At 39.8% G+C, this 23,120-nt stretch overlaps 1 protein-coding gene across 1 annotated transcript; it reads right to left on the bottom strand.

Moving 5' to 3' along the window:
• Window positions 1-936: 936 nt before the first annotated feature.
• Window positions 937-22,135, bottom strand: LOC117968354 (olfactory receptor 6N1-like). Its single transcript, XM_059029624.1, has 2 exons — window positions 21,236-22,135; window positions 937-1,209 (listed from the first exon to the last, which is right to left on the bottom strand). The coding sequence occupies exons 1-2, from the start codon at window positions 22,133-22,135 to the stop codon at window positions 937-939; spliced, it is 1,173 nt and encodes a 390-aa protein (XP_058885607.1).
• Between the last annotated feature and the right edge of the window lie 985 nt (window positions 22,136-23,120).

Genomic DNA, 23,120 nt, shown 5'->3' with positions numbered 1-23,120 from the left:
ACGAAATTATTTGCTGCATGGGTAATTTCGGAATTTGCCTATGTTTTAAACCTCATACAAGAAGAAAATATTCTCTTAAAAACAAATCATCTGGAATACATTATTGCATTATTTAAGGAAGCAGTCTGTTGGGGGATTCTGGTAAGATGTTATTTGCAGCAAAGCCTCAGGTCACCCAGAGGAGCTGTGGGGCCTGAGAACATCCAGGTTATCGTGCGTGCCTGGGGAGATTGCCAGCGGCTTGACCTGCCCTGCGTCGGAGCCCGGGGAGGGAGTAGCAAGCGCGGCCACTTGCGCAGACTCGCGTTCTCAGTGGGAGCGCTGCAGGATCTCCTCTACTACTGGCCCAAAGGTATGCCCTGGGGATATCGGCGCATCCAACAACGCCGTCTTATCCACATCGGAGACCCTCGTCTGTGACAGCCATAGCTCATGTGAGCCACCATCAGGCTTGCCAGACTCCGGCCTAGGGCTTGCCCTTGAAGGTCGGAGATCTGGAGCAGCATGTCTGAAAGGAGGTGTAACTCGGAAGCCACTGGCTCAGGGAGCGGGGCTTCCTATAGTATGTCATCCATATAGGCGGTCAGAATACTCGACATATTCGCTAGGCGAGATACATGTGCTTCCGCTGCGTAAGCCAACTTCAAGTGCGTCTCCGTGACCCTGCATTGTGGGTTCAGACACGCAGGGTCCTTGGGCAAGCCCCCCACTAGCAGAGCCTTGACCAACACCGTAATGTTGGAGTCCACTGGGAGAAAACCGGCCAGGCCCAGCTTGTCCGCGCCCTCTAAGGAAGCGAGCGGGGCCGCTTGTTTCAGCACACTGGGCGCTGAGGCCAGACGATCCCAGGAGGAGCGTACCTCCTCCATGAAATCCCGGAACACTGGGAAGGGCTGAGGGCGGGGAGCCACAGCCTGCGTCCTGAACACGGATGGTTCAGCTGCTGTTGCCCAAGGGACCTGCAAAAAGTTTGCAGCATGTCCCATCAGGGCCGACATGGAGCTCGAAAATGGGGGTGCTCTGAGGGAGACGGGCTGGTACTGGGATGGACGCTGGCGGAGCCGCGGTTGGAGCGGCGGCAGCCTTCAGGTCCATGATGTCCCTCGCCTGCCTCGAGCGCTTCACCCGCTTCGCCGTCTGTGGAGATGGGGAGCGGCTGCGAGAGGGTGCCTGCTGAGCCTGTGCGCATGGGATACCCTGCGAGGGGCTCTGAGAGAGTTAGAGGAGGGGTGGAACCGGGGCTCCTAAGGCCTCAGACAGCTCGGTCACAGGGGACAAACATTCTGTCCCCATGGCCCTGTCCAGCCTTTTGCGAAGCACCCGGGGCAGAAAAGCTGCACAGATGTCGCAGAATGTCTCGTACCCTAGGGCTGAAGTGGCGTGCTGGACACCCAAGCACCGCGTACACAATGTATGCCCGTCCTCCTGGGGCATGTTCACCCTCCAGGACGTGTAAACATGGAACCAAGACATGCTAGCTGTATAATCTGGGCACTGCACACTGTCTTGCACTGAGCACCTAAGCACTGTGTGCACTGAGGTACCAAAGCACAGAGGGCGGCGCACATATCAATCTCTGTGCGCTGAGTGCACCGAGTACCATGTGCAACGAGCGCACCGAATGCCGTGTGCACCAAGCACAAAAGCACTATGCGCACCAAGACACCGCAGCAACATGCATACCGAGTGCACCTGGTACCGTGCACACTGAGTGCAACAAGCACCGAGTGCACCACGTGCACCGAGGCACCAAAGCAGCGTGAGCACCGAGGCACCAAGTGCACCGAATGCACCGAGTACCATGCGCATCGAGCACTGTGTGCAACCCTTCCAAATAGCCTATTGGAGGTGGCGTCTAATTATAGATTTGGAGACTTGGTGACCCCAAGATGCAACCAAGTTCTGTAATTCTACAACTGTGGCCCTTGGATTTCCCTTTGCCTCCCAAACCGTCTGCCTCACTGTGCGTGGGGGTAAGATACACTTGCATCCTCTACCAGGCAAGTTTACCAGTGTTCCAGTGGTTTTGAACTTTTTAATTATTGCCCTAATAGTGGTAAGTGGTATATTTAGTTTTTTAGCTATTGTTTTGTACCCATTGCCTGATTTATGATGGTCAACAACCATTTGTCTCTTTTCATTTGTGAGTTCTTTGTCTTTCCCCATGGTGATGGATGACAAATGGATTTCATATGCGTGTTACCTCATTTTTATACCCCAGTGAAACAGGAAGCCATGGAAGGCCACAATACAGTTCCTTAAGACTGAGATGAACTTTAAGAAGTAGAATGTTAATGCAGAGTTAATTTTGTTTGATTTTATTTATAAGAATCTTTAGGGGTGCCAATAATTCAGACACCTATCTTTTTGAGAAAAAAATGTATTACTTCTTAATAAAAAACAACACAACCCACAGTCCCCAGTGTTGATTAAGAAGGCGGGGTTAGAGGATTTAAAAGGAAGCGGGGCAGAACAATAGTAGAGCGTTGGTGGGGAACTCTACCCGGTTGGCCTGCATGTTCAAACTTCCAAAGAGTATTCTGGTGCTGACGGAAATTTAGTAAGTGCGTTACGTTTGAATTATAGCGATTTTGGAAAAGTCTAGCATAGAGCGTTTTTCCTCTTGGTGAGGCAGACTTTTGTTTTTGAACTGTTTGGTTTTGTTAGATAATTTTTGGATTAAAATATAGTACGGTGTTCACACTGTTTGGTTTCCAGCTGCAGGAGCAGCGATACATTGACCAAGTGTGTTGTTTATAAGAGCGGGACTTGTTAAAACATTATGTGTTCTCCAGCTGCAGGAGCAGCATTACTTTGACTGAGTGTATTGTTTATATGAACAGGACTCGCTACAAATATTACGTGTTCTCCAGCTGCAGGAGCAGCAATTACTTTGACCAAGTTTGTTGCGGGACGTTTTAAAAAAAATACTGCACGGTTTACAGCTGCTGGTGCAGCGAGTGCACATCAAGGAACAATTTACAGAACCAGGTCCGGCTCATACAGGGTGGATTACAGGCTGCCGGAGTAACGGTACAGCCCTAAGAAGGAGGGGTAGACATTTGGAAGAAAACCACCAAGCACAGAATCTGGGTTTGAGAACAATCTTTATTATTGCTGGTTCCTTCTGGCCTGCTCCTTGCTGTCTTCCAGGCAGCCTAGGATAGAGGATGTGCTGTTCTTATGTTACAGGAGATAACCACCAAAGGGAGCCCAACCTATACTCACCTGTGTTCCAGGCTCACTCCACCAGAGAGAGCCCAACCGATACTCACCTGTGTTCCAGGCTCACTCCACCAGAGAGAGCCCAACCGATACTCACCTGTGTTCCAGGCTTGCTCCACCAGAGGGAGCCCAACCGATACTCACTCCACCAGGGGGAGCCCAACCTATACTCACCTGTGTTCCAGGCTCACTCCACCAGAGAGAGCCCAACCGATACTCACCTGTGTTCCAGGCTCACTCCACCAGAGAGAGCCCAACCGATACTCACCTGTGTTCCAGGCTTGCTCCACCAGAGGGAGCCCAACCGATACTCACTCCACCAGGGGGAGCCCAACCTATACTCACCTGTGTTCCAGGCTCACTCCACCAGAGGGAGCCCAACCGATACACACCTGCGTTTCTGGCTCACTCCACCAGAGGGAGTCCAATCGATACTTACCTGTGGTCCTGGCTCACCCCACCAGAGGGAGTCCAACTTACGCTCGCCATAGCATAGAGAGGGGAGAAGAAGTGAGATAGTTAGTGGCCCGTACAGGGCAAATGAATGCAAGAGAATACATGTCTTGTTGTAAATATTGTAAATAAAAGTATTCACCTGAATTACTGAAGTGTTCACTCCAGTCTGTAGAGAAAAATACCGGTGCCCAGCAACACCACACTACCAATCTTTTACTATATATATATATATATATATATATATATAAAATAATTCCTCTACAGGAAAATATACTTGAACTTTGACCCATTCGACTCCTCAAGACCATCACTTTCAATTGAAACACAAAATGTCTCGTTTTCAATCACTCGACAACACCCACAGTACAGAAATGTTCATTAATGATCAACAAACTGAGAATATGTTAAAAAAAAAAAAAAAAAAAAAAAACATTATATAAAGCTGGTACATTCGTATCTCAAAGAAACTTGAGAGGAACGGAAAATTAAAACAAGGTAAAGGCAATCATCCAAATAAAGCTGAAGCACTAACGGATAAAAACATAGAACGTCTGTACAGCACTGAAACACTATGTTTAAAAAAACCAAACTGTACTGCTGAACCTCGTCTTCTTTAATATTAGCATCACAAGGGTATCCATGTATTATAAAAAAAAAAACAGATGGGCCTCTTCAGTGAGTTACAGGAAAACAATTCCATCTCAGGTTTCTGTGACAGTTTATAAATTACTCGATCTTTGGTCTCGTAATTTATGATGTCACAGAAACCCTGTAACTCACTGAAGCCCATCTATTATAAATATATATATGCAGTGCCTTGCGAAAGTATTCGGCCCCCTTGAACTTTGCGACCTTTTGCCACATTTCAGGCTTCAAACATAAAGATATGAAACTGTAATTTTTTGTGAAGAATCAACAACAAGTGGGACACAATCATGAAGTGGAACGAAATTTATTGGATATTTCAAACTTTTTTAACAAATAAAAAACTGAAAAATTGGGCGTGCAAAATTATTCAGCCCCCTTAAGTTATTACTTTGTAGCGCCACCTTTTGCTGCGATTACAGCTGTAAGTCGCTTGGGGTATGTCTCTATCAGTTTTGCACATCGAGAGACTGAAATTTTTGCCCATTCCTCCTTGCAAAACAGCTCGAGCTCAGTGAGGTTGGATGGAGAGCATTTGTGAACAGCAGTTTTCAGTTCTTTCCACAGATTCTCAATTGGATTCAGGTCTGGACTTTGACTTGGCCATTCTAACACCTGGATATGTTTATTTGTGAACCATTCCATTGTAGATTTTGCTTTATGTTTTGGATCATTGTCTTGTTGGAAGACAAATCTCCGTCCCAGTCTCAGGTCTTTTGCAGACTCCATCAGGTTTTCTTCCAGAATGGTCCTGTATTTGGCTCCATCCATCTTCCCATCAATTTTAACCATCTTCCCTGTCCCTGCTGAAGAAAAGCAGGCCCAAACCATGATGCTGCCACCACCATGTTTGACAGTGGGGATGGTGTGTTCAGGGTGATGAGCTGTGTTGCTTTTACGCCAAACATAACGTTTTGCATTGTTGCCAAAAAGTTCGATTTTGGTTTCATCTGACCAGAGCACCTTCTTCCACATGTTTGGTGTGTCTCCCAGGTGGCTTGTGGCAAACTGTAAACGACACTTTTTATGGATATCTTTAAGAAATGGCTTTCTTCTTGCCACTCTTCCATAAAGGCCAGATTTGTGCAGTATACGACTGACTGTTGTCCTATGGACAGAGTCTCCCACCTCAGCTGTAGATCTCTGCAGTTCATCCAGAGTGATCATGGGCCTCTTGGCTGCATCTCTGATCAGTCTTCTCCTTGTATGAGCTGAAAGTTTAGAGGGACGGCCAGGTCTTGGTAGATTTGCAGTGGTCTGATACTCCTTCCATTTCAATATTATCGCTTGCACAGTGCTCCTTGGGATGTTTAAAGCTTGGGAAATCTTTTTGTATCCAAATCCGGCTTTAAACTTCTCCACAACAGTATCTCGGACCTGCCTGGTGTGTTCCTTGTTCTTCATGATGCTCTCTGCGCTTTAAACGGACCTCTGAGACTATCACAGTGCAGGTGCATTTCTACGGAGACTTGATTACACACAGGTGGATTCTATTTTTCATCATTATTCATTTAGGTCAACATTGGATCATTCAGAGATCCTCACTGAACTTCTGGAGAGAGTTTGCTGCACTGAAAGTAAAGGGGCTGAATAATTTTGCACGCCCAATTTTTCAGTTTTTTATTTGTTAAAAAAGTTTGAAATATCCAATAAATTTCGTTCCACTTCATGATTGTGTCCCACTTGTTGTTGATTCTTCACAAAAAATGACAGTTTCATATCTTTATGTTTGAAGCCTGAAATGTGGCAAAAGGTCGCAAAGTTCAAGGGGGCCAAATACTTTCGCAAGGCACTGTGTATGTATATATATATATATATATATATATATATATATATATATATAATATAATCCAGGGCTGGCAATGGAACATGAAACAAGCACTGTTATTGGTCGATCAAGGTTCCAGCTGTCCATATATTGGATGGATACGGACAGTTGGAGCCTTGCCACATATTCTAAATCACTGCGCTGCCTCACAGAATTTAAAGTATCGGTAGCCATCTTGCTTACAGTTACAGATGAACAGCAGTAACTATGAAACCGTGTGACAAATTACCTGCAAAAAATCCCAAAGTAGTAAGTAGACATGCCGATTTGGATGAAGCACAATTAAATTAACTGGAAGCAAAACAGAAAAAAATAAATAAATAAATAAATATTGCTGTCTTCATACTCACTTCAAATAATGTATTTTTAGCAGTTTGTAAACGCTACAGAAAAACACAAAAAGCATTATCCACCCCTCTCTGACACAGACCTTGAAAAATCACTGAAATCCGAGACATTGTTGAATTTATTTTTATTCCTCCCGTCTGTTCTGCTCAAATAGTGTGTCTCCACTGTCAGTGACAGGAATAAATAAATAATGTGCACAATATCAAAAATACAGATGTACTTTATTTTACATGTTTTAATTATTATTATTTGTTTATTTAGCAGACGCCTTTATCCAAGGCGACTTAGAGACTAGGGTGTGTGAAATATACATCAGCTGCAGGGTCACTTACAACAACATCTCAACCGAAAGATGGAGCACAAGGAGGTTAAGTGATTTGCTCAGGGTCACACAATGAGTCAGTGGTTGAGCTGGGAATCTCCTGTTCACAAGCCCTTTTCTTTAACCACTGGACCACACCACCTCCCTAAATTAATTTACTCAGCTTAACTTAGTGTGTAGTTCAAAGTTATACAAGGGACTACTTTATTAGCGTAAGGATATTTAATAAAAAAAAAACTAAAACAAAATTGCCCTAAACATGATTTATGATTTTTTTTTTTCAAATCTGCTTTTTTTTCAAATCCACTGTTTTACCTCAGTGATTTCCATTGCCATTTTGTATAATGTCAGCTTGTGTTGTTAAAACGACATGAAAAGTTATCTTTCTGTCTGTATGTCAGAACAGTAGGCTTCAATTTAGTTTTTACATATTATTATTCAATTGTCATTTAACATGGTTTGGCAAGCAAAGGACCAAAAGACGGTGCTATATTATAAAGATGTGCTATATTATTAAAAGATGTAAACCCTTCATTAGCACCCCTTTATCATTCTCTACTGAGACAACACAAGGAGCAGACATTATTTAGGAAGGCTTCAGTTGATTATTGGCGGAGGAAACAAATATTGAAATAAATGTGAAGTTTTAGTTTATAAAAATGTGTATCTCCAAAATCCATAAGATACCTAGAATGATGTAAAAGCTACCAACTAATCAGCAGACAGGCTTGTCTGTTTTTTTTTTCTTTCTTTGATCTCTCATCTCTCAGAGGGGCTGTCTGTGTCAGTTCTGGGGTGTGTGTGTGTCTCCCTCTTCTGGTTCCATGCATCATGGTTTCACTATATATTTGGGGCTTTAATATCACAGTTTCTTGACTTTGAAGATGTAGTGCTCATATGTGTTTCTAGTAAAATGTTATCAGGTTCATACAAATGAGATGCATTAAAAAATAAATACATTAAACAGTGCAACAGAGCCACAGGACAGCCTGGGTCATCAGGAATTCTGGGTCTCAAAGTATTTGTAAATTATGAAAAAACTTCACAGTGCTTCAGGTTATTTTGGTCTGATTTCTTACTGTTTAAACAGAATAAATAAATAAAATAATATATATGGTTTCTGTGACATCATGAATTATGAGGCCAAAGGTCGAGTAATTTATAAACTGTCACAGAAACCCGAAATTGAATTGTTTTCCTGTAACTCACTGGAGACCCCTCTCTATTATTTTTTATAATACATGGATACCCTTGTAATGCTAACATTAAAGAAGACAAGGTTTAGTAGTACAGTTGCCTTTACCTTGTTTTAATTTCCCGTTCCTCTCCATTTTCTCTGAGATACGAATGTACCAGCTTTACATCTCTCATCTCTCAGAGGGGCTGCCTGTGACAGTTCTGGTGTGTGTGTGTGTGTTTGTGTGTGTGTGTGTGTGTGTGTTTGTGTGTGTGTTCTTCTGGTTTCATGGCTCATCGTTTCAATATATATTTTTGGCTTTAATGTCACAGTTTCTTGACATTATCGATGTAGTGCTCTTATGTGTTTCTAGTAAAATGTTATCAGGTTCATGCAAATAGTATCCGGTTCATAACTGCCTTTAGGGAAAGTAAACAAACTGGAATATAAACATGGTTTGCTTTGAACTACAGAAGGCAGTCGTAAATGGGCATCAATGTATTTTAGTGTTAAATCGAATGTTATCGTGGCAGTCTGCAATTTCAGTTTTCTACTGTCACAGATAGTATATCCCTATAATACATAGTTATGGTGTAGTGGGGCCAAACTGCTTTGCCAAACCAGATATTATTGTATGCCATGCAGTAGATAAACAAACAGGCAGTTATTTATACTGTATGCTTAATATATCGATGTAGTCCAGCGTAAACTATCCTGCCATTAAATGGATTACATTGTATTTATTATTATTATTATTATTATTATTATTATTATTATTATTATTATTATTAATTTCTTAGTAGACACACTTATCCAGGGTGACTTACAATTGTTAAAAGATATCACATTATACATTATTTCACATTATACAGATATCACATTATTTTTTTTCCATACAATTATCCATTTATACAGTTTTTTTTTTTTACTAGAGCAATCTAGGTAAAGTACCTTGCTCAAGGGTACAGCAGCAGTGTCCCCCACCTGGGGTTGAACCCACGACCCTCCGGTCAAGAGTCCAGAGCCCTAACCACTACTCCACAAAATCACTGCCTCTTGTCTGTTTCAAAGAGCTGAAAAATGGTCACCTGTTTTCTGGGGTCGCTATGGAAATTCCGTTCACTCTCTCGACTGTTCAAATCCCCTGTTACAGCTTTAGGGCAGAGGTAAATAAGATGCTGCTTGTATGCTTTCTGCTAGTGTCTAATCTCTCTCAGATTGTGTAAAAATACACATAAAAGAATGGATGCAATGGTTTGAATTGTTTAAAAAAAACAAATCCATTGGAGACCAAGATTTGCACTGAATCTGTTGAGAATACCCAAAATAAATATAACATAAAAATAAATAATTATTTTAAATGATTAATTGCATTTGACACCGGGCCTTTTTCACAGTTTTAACTTAATATTAAAAATAAAAAGAAAAGATTTGTATCAATTCAATCAGGTTGATCTATTATGTACACAGAAACAAAACTGAGATAGCACTAAAACACATGCTGTGAAGAAAAGACTTCTTAATGTATTTGTCTAAATATAAACATGTCGCCTATGCCCATAGCCATGCTTTTACCATGTTCCACCTTTTTGTCTTTCTTAGAATTGTATCCAAAATGTCTTTGCATCACAGAAAATATTACTAGGGTTCACACTTGTTTGTTTAATATTTTTAAAAAGTCTGTGGTCAAGTGACCCAGAGGCTCTATTGACAGGGAAAGCATGCTTGCCAAGGCCACTCTGTCTGCCCAGGTGTGTTTCCCTCTGTCACTTAGCAACTGGCAACATCTGAGAAGAACAATGCAGGGAATTGAACTGCAAGGGGGTGTGTTAGGATAGCTAATTAGTGCAGGACAACCATTACGCAAGACTACATCACTCTTACCACTTACTGACTACAGTGTCTACTTAGAATAATTGCTATATTAAAAAGCTGGTATCATAAGTTTGAAATGTACTGACAGTCAAATCCAGCAGCTACTGTACCTAACTCTATTGTGTGTAATACATACACTCTTCTAATGATGTACAGCCTTACCAGTGTTCCATATTAAATTATGAAGAAGTGCCTGGCTTGTTGAATTCAGCATAATTACATCCAATATTTTGCCTCTAACTTTATATAACTTGATAATATCATGCACCCAAAATAGTCGTGTACTTACTGTCCCAGCAGGGGGTGCAATCCCCTGCTATGGGGATATCATGGGATCATAGGTAGGTAAGCACATATTTACGTCATGCTGTCCAATTCTGATGAAACTTTCTAAACACCTTCTTTAGCACAAGTTACTGAATGTAACATGCAACAGTTGTATCATTTATCCAGATAACTGCTTATCAAGTTATTAAAGTTAAAAAAGACATTCTTTACTAAATCTTATTCAGAGTATCAAGATCGGATGGGCGGGGGGGCAGGTGATGGGGGGGTTTATATAGTGGTCTCCCTGTCTGTATGTCAATACAGTATGTCTCAATTTATTTTTTACATATTATTATTCAATTGTCATTAAACACGGTTTGGCAATCTTTAGCACAAGGTGACGAGAGTATCAAGTTAATATAGTGTATCTGAGGCATCTGTCTGTCTGTCAATTTTAAATGCATATAGCTTATTTAGATCATGGTAATCTAAATGTTACTGATAGTCATCATTTTGTATTTTATTATTATTTATTTCTTAGTAGACACCCTTATCCAGGGCGACTTACAATTGTTACAAGATATCACATTATTATTATTATTATTTTTTACATACAATTCCATTATTTTTTTTTTTACACATTATTTTTACATACAATTACCCATGTATACAGTTGGGTTTTTACTGGAGCAATCCAGGTAAAGTACCTTGCTCAAGGGTACAGCAGCAGTGTCCCCCACCTGGGATTGAACCCACGACTCTCCAGTCAAGAGTCCAGAGCCCTAACCACAACTCCACAAAATCACTGCCTCTTGTCTGTTTCAAAGAGCTGAAAATGGTCACCTGTTTTCTGGGGTCGCTATGGAAATTCTGTTCACTCTCTCGACTGTTCAAATCCCCTGTTACAGCTTTAGGGCAGAGGTAAATAAGATGCTGCTTGTATGCTTTCTGCTAGTCTCTAATCTCTCTCAGACTGTGTAAAAATACACATAAAAGAATGGATGCAATGGTTTGAATTGTTTAAAAAAACAAATCCATTGGAGACCAAGATTTGCACTGAATCTGTTGAGAATACCCAAAATAAATATAACATAAAAATAAATAATTATTTTAAATGATTAATTGCATTTGACACCGGGCCTTTTTCACAGTTTTAACTTAATATTAAAAATAAAAAGAAAAGATTTGTATCAATTCAATCAGGTTGATCTATTGTGTACACAGAAACAAAACTGAGATAGCACTGAAACACATGCTGTGAAGAAAAGACTTCTTAATGTATTTGTCTAAATATAAACATGTCGCCTATGCCCATAGCCATGCTTTTACCATGTTCCACCTTTTTGTCTTTCTTAGAATTGTATCCAAAATGTCTTTGCATCACAGAAAATATTACTAGGGTTCACACTCGTTTGTTTAATATTTTTAAAAAGTCTGTGGTCAAGTGACCCAGAGGCTCTATTGACAGGGAAAGCATGCTTGCCAAGGCCACTCTGTCTGCCCAGGTGTGTTTCCCTCTGTCACTTAGCAACTGGCAACATCTGAGAAGAACAATGCAGGGAATTGAACTGCAAGGGGGTGTGTTAGGATAGCTAATTAGTGCAGGACAACCATTATGCAAGACTACATCACTCTTACCACTTACTGACTACAGTGTCTACTTAGAATAATTGCTATATTAAAAAGCTGGTATCATAAGTTTGAAATGCACTGACAGTCAAATCCAGCAGCTACTGTACCTAACTCTATTGTGTGTAATACATACACTCTTCTAATGATGTACAGCCTTATCAGTGTTCCATATTACATTATGAAGAAGTGCCTGGCTTGTTGAATTCAGCATAATTACATCTAATATTTTGCCTCTAACTTTATATAACTTGATAATATCATGCACCCAAAATAGTCGTTTACTTACTGTCCCAGAGTATCAAGATCGGATGGGCGGGGGGGCAGGTGATGGAGGGGTTTATATAGTGGTCTCCCTGTCTGTATGTCAATACAGTATGTCTCAATTTATTTTTTACATATTATTATTCAATTGTCATTAAACACGGTTTGGCAATCTTTAGCAGAAGGTGACGAGGGTATCAAGTTAATATAGTGTATCTTAGGCATCTGCCTGTCTGTCAATTTTAAATGCATATAGCTTATTTAGATCATGGTAATCTAAATGTTACTGATAGTCATCATTTTGTATTTTATTATTATTTATTTCTTAGCAGACACCCTTATCCAGGGCGACTTACAATTGTTACAAGATATCACATTATTATTATTATTATTATTATTTTTTACATACAATTCCGTTATTTTTTTTTACACATTATTTTTATATACAATTCCCCATTTATACAGTTGGGTTTTTACTGGAGCAATCTAGGTAAAGTACCTTGCTCAAGGGTACAGCAGCAGTGTCCCCCACCTGGGATTGAACCCACGACTCTCCAGTCAAGAGTCCAGAGCCCTAACCACTACTCCACAAAATCACTGCCTCTTGTCTGTTTCAAAGAGCTGAAAATTGGTCACCTGTTTTCTGGGGTCGCTATGGAAATTCCTTTCACTCTCTCGACTGTTCAAATCCCCTGTTACAGCTTTAGGGCAGAGGTAAATAAGGGGTAGGACAGACATTATTTAGGAAGGCTTCACTTAATTGCTGGTGGAGGAAACATATAACAGATATTTAAATAAATGTTATGTTTTAGTTTATAAAAATGTTGTATTTCCAAAATCCTCAAGATACCCAGTATGAATCAAAAGCTACCTACTTGTTACTAATCAGCATGGGCACCAGAAAGGCTTGTCTGTTTTTTTTTTCTCTTTCATCTCTCATCTCTCAGAGGGGCTGCCTGTGTCAGTTCTGTTGTGTGTGTGTGTGTTTGTCTCCCTCTTCTGGTTCCATGCATCATGTTTCACTATATATTTTGGACTTTAATATCACAGTATCCTGACTTTAAAGATGTAGTGCTCAGATGTGTTTCTAGTAAAATGTTATCAGGTTTATACAAATGAGATACATTAAAAAATAAATACATTAAACATTGCAACAGAGCCACAAGACAGCCTGGATCATTAAACAGAGCAGCAGAGCCACAGGACAGCCTGGGTCATTAAACAGTGCAACAGAGCCACAGGACAGCCTGAGTCATTAAACAGTGCAAGAGAGCCACCGGACAGCCTGGGTCATTAAACAGTGCAACAGAGCCACAGGACAGCCTGGGTCATCAGGAATTTCATCATTTGTAAATGATGAAAAATCTTCACAGTGCTTCCGGTTACTTTGGTCTGATTTCCATTGCCATTTTGTATCCTGTCAGCTTTTTTTATTTATTTATTTTTTAAACGTGTGTGTGTGGGCAGGCCCACCGAGAGGGCGGGGAGGACGGGGAAATTTCCCCGGAGCCCAACGCCTCTAAGGGGGCCCAAGGCCCGAAGGGGGGCCCTGATGAAGGGGGACTTTTTTTTTTTTTTTTTTTTTTTTAATATATATAAAATATTTTAAAACAACTAGCCCTGCACAACAAACAAGCCTTTGCGTTCCCACCGCCACATTAAAAAGAAAAACTCCCGTACTGCACACCGAGCCGATGTGCTTCTTTTGTGTAATGACCGTGTACTTCTAGGCATCGTTGACGGTTTCCTTCAAACCCATTATCAAAATACTGTATCGGTTGAAATGATCTTCCTCAGACACTGCTAAGATTGCAAGTATCATTGCTTGGTTTAGAAGCTTGGTTTAGACTACAGTATACTACAAAGTCGGATGAATGTAGTACCATGGGGGGCAGTGGGACATACCAATCCTTCTCCGGGGCCCATGACGGCTCTCGGCGGCCCTGTGTGTGGGCTGTGTATATAAGGATGTGGGGAAAATTACATGTCTTCAGTGTGAAACGTCAATGGAGTATCCGTCAAGAACAGTGGTTTCCAACCTGTGGTCCATGGGTAAACTCCAGGTGGTCTACAAATTACTCAAAAAATTCGGTTTCGCAATTCTTGCAAAAACCAATTTCTATACAATCACATGTTTTGCTACTAATATTACTATGCAACACAACAAATATCTTTAACCACATAATATATAATTATAAGATAAGTATGTAGTCTGCATTTTTCCCCTTTGTTTGCTTTTTTTTATTACGGGTGTGTTTTTAAATGAATATGTATTACAGCACCCTTTGATGCAACACCAAGCATCGCCTTCAAAGCCACCAATACTTTTGGGAAAGTATGTCAAAGCCGTCGTGTGAGTGGACAGCAGATGAGGGACGTCTCATTACCACCAAACTAATCTTTGTGGTGTGAGCGTGCAACCTCAAGGACCCTTGTGCCTAATGAAGGCATGGAGGGATCTACCACATTGAGTCGGTAGAACCTGGTGAATGTATGCGGAGTAGCCCAGCTAGCTGCAGTACAGATATCAGTCAATGTGGCACCTCTAAAGAGGGCCCATGACGTAGCCACTCCTCTGGTAGAGTGCGTGGCCACCTTCCCAGGTGGGGGTTGGCCAGCATCAGTATATGCAGTCGAAACTGTGTCCACAATCCAGTGGGACAGTTGCTGCTTAGAGAGGGCTTGACCCAGGGTCCTTTCACCATGACAGACAAACAGCTGGTCAGACTGACGCAGCACTGTCATCCTATCCATTCTATCCACATAACATCTCAATGCCTGAACCGGGCAGAGGGAATTCAATCTCCAATCCTCTTCCGAAGAAAAAGGAGGGGGGTGGAAAGCCTCTAGTTCCACTGATTGATTCAAGTGGAAAGCCATAACCACCTTAGGGACCTTAGTGAAAGCCTCCAATACCACTTCTAGACTTCATTCATGGAGGATGTCCTTCCTAGGAGGACGAAGCCGCCAAGCACCCTTTAGAAAACGGGTAGCCAGAAAATGAGTGCCTGGGGAAATGGCATGCAGATATAGCTGCTAGATACACGTTCAGTATAGAGGGGGACCTGTCCACTTCCAGCAGATCTTGTAGGAACTGTAAAATAGTTTCCCCGTCTCTGCGGGTGGCCCCAGGTATTGGCTGTCGCGGAAGCCTGCAGGCGATGCCTCAGGTCACCACATGGCGCAGTGGGGATTGGGACTGTCAGGGTTACCATGGTTACGGGCAGACTTTATTGATCATGTAACGTGAGTGTGAATTGCGTGAACTGTCGCTAAAGGAATTTAATTGTTTTGCTAACTACAGTGGAACGTCGCATATCCGATCGTCACATAACAGCCTTGATCAATTAACTGCCTCGCTAAATAAATAAATAAATAAATATTAAAAGTAGGCTACGAGAGTAATGGCATTGGCAGCAAATGCAGCTTCCGCGATGGAAACAGAAAGAAAGCCTCATAACAATTAGCCTTTTGGTGCGTTCCCCTTTAAGAGAGGTGAGCTGTGTGCGTGTGTCAGTCAGCTGCGTGTAGCAGTGATGTTTCAGTACACCAGTTGAGAAAGCTTTTTTTGTGCAGTATGTTTGTATGACGTTTGTTTAAGATAGCCAAAGCAATATTCAAACCGAGCTGCTTATCGGCTGTTGGCAAAGTACCGTGACAGAGATATTAAGAAAGCAGAACCAGGGAGGCAGGGATTTCTAGAGTTAAGAAAGAAGCCATCAGTTGCAGGTTACTGTACATTTACCGTTTGTTTTGTATTATTATTTTTTTTTTAAAGCTTTGCGTGGAGATGGCTTATAGCAAACCGCATAGCAACACTGTGTATTTGTAGCCTAATTAATCTTGTTTATGTTTGCTTACTTTTAAAGCAAAAAATGTTTAAAGCAGTTTGCGTGTTGTTTTTGTTCACTAACCTATTTATGGATGTGCAACTGCTTTTTCTATAGATGTTCGCAAATCCGACTTTGACTTATCCGCCTATACCCCAGTCCACAGGGGGTCGATAGGCGATGTTGTCCTGTAGTTACTAAAAGCACACACCTGTCCAGGGGTGGGAGGATCGTTTCCATCAATTAGCTTGCTAATTTGCTGTATTTGTCTGATTGGCGCAGGATTGTGCGAAGCATGAAGAAATATTAGATAAATAGAAACTTAACCACAAGGTTAAACGAGAAAGAGTGTGGGTGAGTGCATAATTCTTTTGATAGCTATTGTTTACCATATAGAATTTCATGCAATACAATTAATACATGCTGTAATGCTCTCCCAATAGAATCACCACTGCAATTAATCAATTAAACACATTTATTGAAGCTGCTTACGCAATTCACTCAAATCGTATTCTCTTGTTATGCAAAAAATAACCATGTTTTTCTGCCTTCCGTTTCCGCTCATGATCTAAGCCCCACAAGGTGGCAGCTGTGAGTTGGCCTGCTCGCTCTGTTCCGTCAGGACTATTCATTTCTTCAGCTGCATGCCTTAGCTAAGTTTTAGACTGGAGATCTGTCGCACAGCGTCGCGTTGCCCGGGCAACGAGATGCAACTCGGGGCGTTGCATGCAGTGACATACTGGACACACCCGATATGATTCTTCTTACATGCAAATATACACTACCGGTCAAAAGTTTTAGAACACCTCAATTTTTCCAGTTTTTATTGAAATTTACGCAGTTTAATGTCTCAATGTACTCTGAAATTAAAGCATAGAACAAATAAACAATTGGAGATAAAAAGAAAATCATGGAATCGTTCTGTTTAACAAAATTTAATCTAAATTTTTGACTCATCAAAGTAGCCACCTTTTGCAGATATAACAGCCGAACACACTCGTGGCATTCTTTCTACAATGGAAATCAAATATTGTTCGGAAAGTTCTTCCCAACACTGTTGCAGAAGTTCCCACAAATGCGTTGCACTTGTAGGTTGCTTTGCTTTCACCCTTCTGTCCAGTTCATCCCAAACCAGCTCGATGGGGTTTAAGTCTGGAGACTATGCTGGCCATTCCATGATTTGAAGCCTACCGTCTTGTTCTTTTCTTCTAAGGTAGTTCTGACATAGCCTGGAGGTATGTTTTGGGTCATTATCTTGCTGTAGGATGAACCCCTGACCAACTAGGCATATACCAGAGGGTATTGCATGGCGCTGCAAAATGCTGTGGTAGCAGTTTTGGTTCAGGGTGCCACTCACTCTGTGCAAGTCGCCGACTCTGGATCCAGCAAAAGAGCCCCAGACCATCACGCTTCCTCCTCCATGTTTGACAGTTGGTGTCACACACTGAGGAACCATCCTTTCACCTACTTGACAGTGTACAAAAACCCTGCGTGATGAACCGAAGATTTCAAATTTTGATTCATCGGTCCATAAGACCTTCTTCCAGTCTTCAGTAGTCCACTGGCGGTGCTTCATGGCCCAGGCAAGCCTCTTTTTCTTATTTTGCCATCTTAGCAATGGCTTTCTTACTGCCACTCGACCTGTCAAACCTGCAGCTCGAAGTCTTCTCTTCACAGTTGAAACTGAGACTTGCTTACTTCGACCAGTGTTAAGCTGTGCTTGAAGCTGTTGTCCTGTGAGCCGCCTATCACGCAAGCTGTTGACTCTCAGAAACTTGTCTTCTGATTCTGTTGTGGCTTTGGGTCTGCCAGACCTCTTCCTGTCAGAGTTTCCTCCAGTTTCCAAGTGCCTTTTGATGGTGTAGGAAACTGTACTCACTGACACCTTGGCTTTCTTTTCAATTTCTCTAAAGGAAAGACCTACACTTTTAAGGGTTATAATGGTATGTCTGTCTTCCTTTGTTAATTGCCTTTTTCTCGCCATTATGAGAGCAATATACTACTTCCTGCAGTACAATACTGTCCAAATAATGCTTAAGAGGGTGTAGTAACACAGTCTGTTCCAACACTGCTTTTATACAGACAGAGGATTTGTAAGTAATCGACAAAAGTTGGGACACTTGTAGGAATTGTTAGCATCAACTTTCAAGGCTTAATTTACTTCCATTGCTGCAGAACAGCTGTAAGTTGTTAACCCATTACTTGTTCCCTGAAAAAAGGCCTTTTTGTATAACTCTGAAATGTACATTATTTTTCAGTTTTTGGTAACCTAAACTTTTTTTTTTAACCTCTGGCAGTTTACCGCTTACCTTTGTATTATTTCATGTTATTCACTGGACTTGAACTGCTTAAATTTCAATAAAAACTGGAAAAATGGGGGTGTTCTAAAACTTTTGACCGGTAGTGTATGTATGTATATATATATATATATATATATATATATATATATATATATATATATATATATATATATATATATATATATATAATACTAATTATAATATTATTGTTTAGATTTTATTTTTTTGTGTGAGGTACAGGGCATGCAATACAATTTTCAATTCTACTACTAAAAATAGATGTTTTGATGAATTTCAAAGATAGAAAGGCAAAGTCAGCTAAAAATGTGTAAAAAAAAAAAAAAAAATCATAAAATCACTCAGGTGAAACAATGTATTGTAGTTTGCCCAAACATTAATATTTTTCAGCAAAACTTCCAGGAAGTGTTCTAAGGTCCCTCAGGTCATAGAATAACACGATTTTATACATGTATCTCTTTGAAAACACTAAGGGAAATACAGAATAAGTAAAATAAAAAACAACTAAATATAGTGTTGAAAAAGAAAAATTTTGTATGGTTTCTGAAGTACTTTATAATGTTCCCCAGAGTGTTCTGGAAAACTGACACCAATTCCAAGATGCTAATATAAAAAATAAAAACATAAATTGTGAATTATTATAGGAAGAGTCAAATACAGCCAAAAAAATGCGTGGCAGCCCTGCCATATCCAACAAAAACTTTATTTCCAAATTATACAAATGTTATTTACAAACCCAACAAAACACATTATGTACCTGTGCAGGGCCGCTGGCCTGCCACAATAACATAAACCACTTTTTTATTGCTCATTATTTTTTATTTACTATTGGAATGAACAATATGAACGTACAATAATTTCAAATATACTCATCCCAACCGATCCCTTTTATATATTTTAGATTGTACTCTAATACATAAACGACATTAAAAAAGTAGCCTTTGTTATGATGTCATTTTACATACTGATAACGTGTTAGAACATAATACCATTATTGATTATTTATTTCACAATCATTTATCAAATTAAAAACATATCTTAAAAGCAGATAAGCAGTCACGAAAGCCAATTCATTTTCTATTAATCAATTGATTTTCGTCATCATTTTCGTCATCATTTTTCTGTGTTTCGGTTTGTTGTTGTTGAAAGATGCTGTCTGAGCTCCAGTCTGACTCTAGGCCTGGTAACTCCTCACCTTCATGCAGATGATACAATGCAGGTTCTTGTATATCTTTGGTCATCAAGGAACTGAACAGAGCTTCGTTGCTATTCCACAGTTCACTCAAGCTTATTTAATACAACAGCTTCAAGCAAGCGGCACTGGAACATGTAATAGAGTACAAATACCCGGGCATATGGTTGGAAAATGCTTTTACTTTCAGAACACATATTACTTCTGTTAAACAAAAAATCAAGGCTAAATTGGGTTTCTTGTATCATAATACAATTCATTTTACTCATTAGATTTGTAACCTGAGCGCCCTACCAAACCCATCACTGTGATGTGTATGAACTGCTACATTGGCATTCTTTAACTACTTGGCTTCTTAAAGCCTGTTAAATGTTTGTTTATATTACAATAACTGGTAAAGTGCTAGCCTATCTCTGGAATGTACTTACCTTTTCTACTTCAAACTATCAGCACTTTTGGTTTTTACTTTTGGTAGCACTTGTTTGAATTTTCAGCAGCAGATAGTTGGAATGTTTTACAGAGGGATTTGAAATTGACCGACCTTTTTAGTCATAAACTGATCCTTGCAATTGTTAAATCTGCATCGAAAGGGCTGGATTGTATTGTTTTATTTTACTTATTTTAGTGATGTGTTGTGATTTAATGTATGTATTGTTTTATTCTGTTACATCAGTATTGTTTTTAATTATTTTGTATGATGGATGTTAATTATATGTTGTCTTTGCTGCAGTTTGAGCCTTCTTGACCAGGTCACCATGGTAAATAACAACTTGTTCTCCACTGTTTTTTTTTGTTTTTTTTTACCTGGTTAAATAAAGGAATTACATTGAAAGAATTACAGGCTATTAATTGAGGAATGGTCTTGTATACCCTCAGAAATATTTCAAAAGCATGCAGACTCAATGCAGTTGCTCTACAACCAGTTGACAAATATACTTTTTTGTTCATGAAAAAAACACACATATTTTGTAGAAATAAAGCTTTAATGAACAGATTCATTTTTTTACACTAGCCCCTTAAATAAAGAAGGTATGTTCCAAGGAAAACAACTAGGAGGCTGTGTGGTCCAGTGGTTAAAGAAAAGGGCTTGTAACCAGGAGTTCCCCGGTTCAAATCCCACCTCAGCCACTGAAATTGTGTGACCCTGAGCAAGTCACTTAACCTCCTTGTGCTCCATCTTTCGGGTGAGACGTAATTGTAAGTAACTCTGCAGCTGATGCATAGTTCACACACCCTAGTCTCTGTAAGTCGTCTTGGATAAAGGCGTCTACTAAATAAACAAATAATAATAACTTAAAATATACAGTCATTTTTTATTTCTCTCATTCTGTGATAGCAGTTGGAAATCCCTGTGGCACATAGTGAATGTTACATACACTGCACATCTGTTTCTATCTATTTTCTGTCTCAGCCACGACTTTTTTCAAACACAACATGTTTCAGAATAAAATCCGAACTGTTGCCATATACGTTACAGTTTTCTGATAGGGTACCATGTTTTGTAATTATAACATACCTGTCATCATTATGCACTGAAAGTGAATAATAAGGCATTTCAATCTATTCACCTATTTGTTATGATTACCTGTAACTTCCAGTTGCATATTGGATTGTAGACTGCAGATGGAACGAAGTAGCAGCCGCAGTTTGATATGAGAATGAAATTAATTGAGTCTTGATTTCTGGGTCAATTTAAACTGAGCTCAAGGCCCAGCTTCCTTACACAGGTCAGTTGTCCTGACTCAAGAATCATGCATAGTTAAAATAAAACAAATGTACTAAATATTAACAAACTAGGTTTTGACAGTGTGTGGAATGTTACATAGTGCTCTAATTTGCTTTCTTTGGCGCATATTTACAACCCTTTTGCGTACCTCTGGCAGGTTAAGACCGTACATGAGTGGGTTCAAAAGCGGAGGAATTATTAGAAACTCTAATGACAAGGTGATAACAACAATTTGGGGTAAAGCCTTAGAGTCTAAACGGCTAAGAACTATTTCACAAAGCATGGTGATAGAATAGCTGATCAGTGTAGTTAAATGTGGGAGACATGTTTGGAGAGCTTTCCTTCTGAATTCCTTGGAGCTTTTCTGACAAACAATAAGAATTTGTACATAGGAAAACAATATAAAAAACAGAGGTGGAAAAATTGCACAAATAGTAATTATAAAACCAACAATATTGTTTAGAGTAGTTGGTACACAAGATAGTTTAACAACTGACCAGTTGGAACAATACAGTCTTTCAATGTGGTTTCCACACAAAGGCAGTCTTGAAGAAAACAAAAGAACAAGGGCCATGCTACAGAATGGAGATAGCCAGGCACCAAATAGTAATTTACAAACAACTCTATCTGTCATGATATTTGTATAGTGTAAAGGTTTACAAATGGCCACATATCTGTCATATGCCATCACTGTTAAAATGGTAAATTCAGCAATTGCATAACCATAGATAACAAATATTTGAATGAAACATCCAGCATGAGGAATCACTTGGGTCTCTGATAGAAGATCAGCCAGAAGTTTAGGATAGAAACCAGCAGTTCCATAAAGGGCGTTAACAGATAAACTACAGAGAAAGATATACATAGGCTCATGAAGGCTTCTTTCCAGAAATATTACTAAAACAAGAACTATGTTTACAAAGACTATCAAGAGGTACCCTATAAGAGCAAAGACAAAATATACATATTTTGTATTACCCATGTCCCCAAATCCAGTGAGTGTGAAAGTTTCAGTGTAAGACATGTTTTCCATTTCCGTTTCATGTGTTCAGAATGTCCCAGCCAAGGAGTCCTATTGATTAAAATACAGGTGGAAATATTGAGTCAGAACTCCTTGGTATGTATTCCAGACAGGCAACCCTTTAAAACATTTTAAAAATCTGATCTCATAACACTGTGTTAAAACATTTATTTCATCCACTAACCAACTTTTGAAAACACATGCCATAGTTGTTATGTTGCAATAACATGTATTACTTAATTGTAATGGGAGTGTCACACACTCACAGTTATTTTATTAAAAAACAAAACAAAACAAAAAAACCTTTGTATTATACAGTTTGTTTATACAGTTATCTTTTTATTAATGGACTGTAAACTACTATTTTTAATGACTACTAGAGTGACAAATCTTAAAAACATGCTATGATATGAACAGCTTTATAATTTGAATGAAACATTTACAGATTTTAATGTGACATTTTTCACATGCCAGTACAGTCAAATTAGTTGTCAGAATTACCTTCTAGACAGCATGCCAGTGGTTTTCAACCCTGGGCCTCCCGTAACCAACAGTCTGGATTTTTGTTTCAACCAGGAACTGCATTTTGTTTTAAACTGGCATTGTTTTCCAGTGCGCAGCAGCCTCTGCAGTGTTGAACAGTGTTTAGATACAGTGATTTCCATGATGCTAATGCTGCTTTCGATGTGTTTTTTCTGTATGTTTATGGCCCACAAATGCAGTTAGAGTTTTTGCAACATTGACATATAATGTAGATGAAAAGGTTAAATATAAAAATCTAGCAATTAACTTGCTACCGAAACATACGACCACAATAACACCTCTGTCTGTGGTTATATTGTATTGTCTGTGGTCTTTGTAACCACCTGCTTAATGTTTGAAATCATTTAAAAAAAATGTAAAATATAATTTACCTGTCTTCCAACAGCCTTAGTCCGAGCACTCTGCAACAGATAATACAGATGCAGTGTGTTGTCAAATAGAGCATTGTGCGGCT

This window comes from Acipenser ruthenus, chromosome 8 (genome assembly GCF_902713425.1).
Source record: "Acipenser ruthenus chromosome 8, fAciRut3.2 maternal haplotype, whole genome shotgun sequence".
NCBI lineage: Eukaryota > Metazoa > Chordata > Actinopteri > Acipenseriformes > Acipenseridae > Acipenser > Acipenser ruthenus.
Note: the sequence above shows the minus strand (reverse complement) of the source record. Positions and strands in the feature narration are given on the sequence as shown.

What these genes read in the sequence shown, in the direction of transcription:
- LOC117968354 (XM_059029624.1), bottom strand. Translation starts at nt 22,135, where the DNA reads ATGGAAAACATGTCTTACACTGAAACTTTCACACTCACTGGATTTGGG. An exon ending in CAGAGGTACGCAAAAGGGTT is followed by an intron (nt 1,210 to 21,235) that starts GTAAATATGCGC and finishes TAACTCTCTCAG; the next exon opens with AGCCCCTCGCAGGGTATCCC.